The sequence below is a fragment of the Limulus polyphemus genome, unplaced genomic scaffold, assembly GCF_000517525.1.
Source record: "Limulus polyphemus unplaced genomic scaffold, Limulus_polyphemus-2.1.2 Scaffold3501, whole genome shotgun sequence".
Lineage (NCBI taxonomy): Eukaryota > Metazoa > Arthropoda > Merostomata > Xiphosura > Limulidae > Limulus > Limulus polyphemus.
The window spans coordinates 2698-6874 of NW_013669111.1; the positions used below are offsets into that span (position 1 = coordinate 2698).

Consider the following 4177-nt stretch of genomic DNA (forward strand, 5'->3'; position numbering starts at 1 on the left):
GTCACATTGTTAGTTTTCTTCAGACGCTGGTCACATTGTTAGTTTTCTTCAGACGCTGGTCACATTGTTAGTTTTCTTCAGACAATGGTCACATTGTTAGTTTTCTTCAGACGCTGGTCACATTGTTAGTTTTCTTCAGACGATGGTCACATTGTTAGTTTTCTTCAGACGCTGGTCACATTGTTAGTTTTCTTCAGACAATGATTACATTGTTAGTTTTCTTCAGACACTGGTTACATTGTTAGTTTTCTTCAGACAATTGTTACATTGTTAGTTTTCTTCAGACAATTGTCACATTGTTAGTTTTCTTCAGACAATGGTCACATTGTTAGTTTTCTTCAGACAGTGGTTACATTGATAGCATTCTTCAGTTTAAAACACACACAGTGATATACTACATTGTACAGCCTTCACCATTTATGGAGGAAGCAGAGTGATTGTAGATCCCACTGACTTGGCAGGAAATGTTTAGTTATCATATGTAACAGTGGTTACACAAGGACAAGAGATTATCCATTAAATATTTGATAACGAGACAGATTTTCCACAATAACTCACTGACCTTTTCTGTGTATCTTTAATTTACAGAGTTTTCAAGAAATGTTCCTTTATAACTGATAGTGTACATGTATTGAAATGATGAATAAACAAAGTTATCATGTATTGTGCTTCTACTCACCAGGTGTCACTTTCTTTATTGAACACAAATCAGTTGATATAAGCACCCATTTGGATTTGGGAAGGAATTTTTTTATGAAAAAATAAGAAGAGTCTGTAGGATACCCCCAACCCCCAGAACTCTCTTAATTCAACGACAAGTGGCGAATCAAGTAATAATAATATGTCTTCGTATTTATTTTTAGTATCTTTAATAGCTTGTCTACTGAATATTTTAGAGGAATAAATTAAAAGCATAAATAGTCCATACTTTTGAAAGCTTTTATAATTAAAGGAATTTACTGTGGTGAAGAAAAGACAACTGAAAACGTCATAAATATATAATTTTGAAAACTATTTGGCAACATAAACAGAACTAGTGGGGAAAGTTCCAATGTAAAGCCTGGCCAAGTTATGTTAATGTGAAATATCACATGTACTAAACACATTTAGAAACAAATTTGTATAATAGATTCTGTGTGTATATATATACAGACACACACATATATAAACGTGGGATAGTTTCAGTTTGGTAATGCACTTGCTTGGCAAGTAGAAGGTCCTGGGTTCAATCCCACTCACAGGAGATGAAAAATTTGTCTAGCATTCTTCAGTTTAACAGAAATTTGTCATTTATTTCTTAAAATACATTCTGAAATTCACATAGCATACTAAATTCTTCCGAGTTCTCAGGAAAAAAAACTGAGATAACCACTGTGTTCTACAGCTTCCATATTGTTGATGATATCGTAGCTTAGTTTAATGTATTCTTCCCTTTTTATTATCACAAACATTCTAATCCTAATAGTGTTTATGTTGTGAGCATTCTTCAGTTTAACATAGACAATGGTCACTCTGTTAATGTTCTTCAGTTTAACGTAGACAATAGTTACACTGTTAATGTTCTTCAGTTTAACACAGGCAATGGTCACTCTGTTAATGTTCTTCAGTTTAACGTAGGCAATGGTCAATCTGTTAATGTTCTTCAGTTTAACGTAGGCAATGGTCAACCTGTTAATGTTCTTCAGTTTAAAAAAAAAAAATGTAGACAATAGTTACACTGTTAATGTTCTTCAATTTAATGTAGACAATGGTCACTCTGTTAATGTTCTTCAGTTTAACACAGACAATAGTTACACTGTTAATGTTCTTCAATTTAATGTAGACAATGGTCACTCTGTTAATGTTCTTCAGTTTAACACAGGCAATGGTCACTCTGTTAATGTTCTTCAGTTTAACACAGACAATGGTCACTCTGTTAATGTTCTTCAGTTTAACACAGACAATAGTTACACTGTTAATAGTCTTCCGTTAAAATCTGTAAATCTATTTGCAAACAAGGAAAAAGTTTCAATATTTCCCTCACATGACTAACGATTTGATTTGTGCTTTGACTGAGAGTTTGATCGCATAAGACTTGGCTTAGAAGCTCGACGAAGCGACTGTTGAAAAGAATTGCGGAAAAATGGGTTACTCCGAAAGCCCGTACGTGAAGCGTTTTGTACTGATGGTGTACTTTCTACGGGAGATGGAAGAGGAGAAGGAGGTGGAGACTGCTTCTTACATGACCCAGTGCATGTATCTGAACTCTGCCTGTTGAACTTCAGATACTGATGTGGTTTTTTGCCACTATAATCTCTGATATCTGGGTCAGCACCTGCAAGAGACATATCTCAAATCAGAAAAATACAAAATTACATAAGTTGTAAACTTAAGTGAATCACAATAAATTAACACAGAAAACACTTGTAAGGAGATAAATAGGTTAGATTGTTAGCATTCTTCCGTTTAACTTCTACAGCTCGGATCTTCAATTACAGGCTAATTTCTCTCTGTAGCTTCCGTATATGAAGCTTGTCCTTACGTCTTTAGAACAATTTATGACAACATAACCCTTCTACACATCATTATAATAACAGAGGTAGAATACCTCCGATTTTTTCGCTACATTCCTACAGAATGAAACATCTAATATAAGCTATATTTTTTTTTTTTACTATACAATTAAATATTGATTACCACATTAAATTTTTGTCAATAATTCCTAAACGTATTAACAACTTTAAAAACTCATGTAGGGTAGGTTATTTAAATGTCTTAAAAGAATACAGGGATGGAAATCACAGAAATTGATAGGTTTCTGAAATCCAAGTTCAACTACTCATTTCTCAATTGTTTGGACTTTGTTTTCTGGTTATTGTTGTTTGTAATTAGGTACAAAGCTACACAATGGGCTATATGTGCTCTGCCCACCACAGGTATCAAAACTCTGTTTCTAGCATTACAAGTCTGCAGACATGCCACTGTGGGGGGGCTTTTTTTTCTGGTCAAATGAGGGTGTGCAGAAATAAGATTATATGTTTACATTTAGTGTAGGCATATTTCTACCATGTATGTGTGTGTTGTGTAACGCAGGGAATCCGAAATAATATTGTCAAACTTATTTTTAATGTGTGAAACACTTATTAGGCCTGTATCACGATATTCCATGCATGCTACTGGAGAATGGAAATATGTTTAAAAAAAAACCTCCTTTTTTGTTTAATACTAACAAGACCAAAGTAACATTGGCCTGACATTCACAGGCTGAAGTTACACTTTAAGCAACGAATAAACAGTGACGACTACTGCCCGATTAATCGGCAAATGACTTACCATACATGTCAGTCAACAACTCCATGATTCCTCTATGTCCAGCCATTGCAGCTAGATGAAGAGCCGTATAACCCTAAAATCAAGCAAACATACAAATAACTTTGTATTATTGTGCTCGTTATTACACAAACACAAATCTTCTCGAATTAACATGAAACTTGGAACTACTCAGAGTTCTTTTAATAATAATAATAATGATATTTCATACCTATGTCAGAACATAGAACACCTGAACAAGAGCCAAAAGTTGGCCAAAAATAATAACAATAAAAAAACACTGACCAACGGTGAGCTTCAGCCTAGGTCTTCGTAATTAATAAAGTTTATTTTTTAAGATTTTGTTATCAATGTACACAAATATTAATGGTTATAGTTAATAAGTAGCATATAAAACTATACTAACTAACCAATCCAGGTGACTTCATCTAATGACATTTCTTTTTATAAATCAGACTCAGAAAGTTTGGTCAATCAGTAGATTGTCACCGACTGGACGTGGTACACAACCTACACTAGTCACCGACTGGACGTGGTACACAACCTACACTAGTCACCGACTGGACGTGGTACACAACCTACACTAGTCACCGACTGGACGTGGTACACAACCTACACTTGTCACCGACTGGACGTGGTACACAACCTACACTAGTCACCGACTGGACGTGGTACACAACCTACACTAGTCACCGACTGGACGTGGTACACAACCTGCACTTGTCACCGACTGGACGTGGTACACAACCTACACTTGTCACCAACTGGACGTAGTACACAACCTATACTTGTCACCGACTGGACGTGGTACACAACCTACACTTGTCACCAACTGGACGTAGTACACAACCTATACTTGTCACCGACT

The 4177-nt window shown here is 35.3% G+C and overlaps 1 protein-coding gene across 3 annotated transcripts in view; it reads right to left on the reverse strand.

The window, feature by feature from the left end:
• Window positions 1-1705: 1705 nt before the first annotated feature.
• LOC106469468 (ankyrin repeat domain-containing protein SOWAHB-like) overlaps window positions 1706-4177 on the reverse strand; it is a 20559-nt gene continuing 18087 nt past the window's right edge. For all 3 annotated transcript variants that reach the window (XM_022397996.1, XM_022397995.1, XM_013929964.2), the window contains 2 exons: window positions 3313-3385; window positions 1706-2314 (listed from right to left, as the gene is read on the reverse strand). In XM_022397996.1, coding sequence (XP_022253704.1) covers window positions 2028-2314; window positions 3313-3385 — 360 coding nt within the window. In that variant the 3' untranslated portion in view covers window positions 1706-2027. The remainder of the gene's footprint in view (window positions 2315-3312; window positions 3386-4177) is intronic.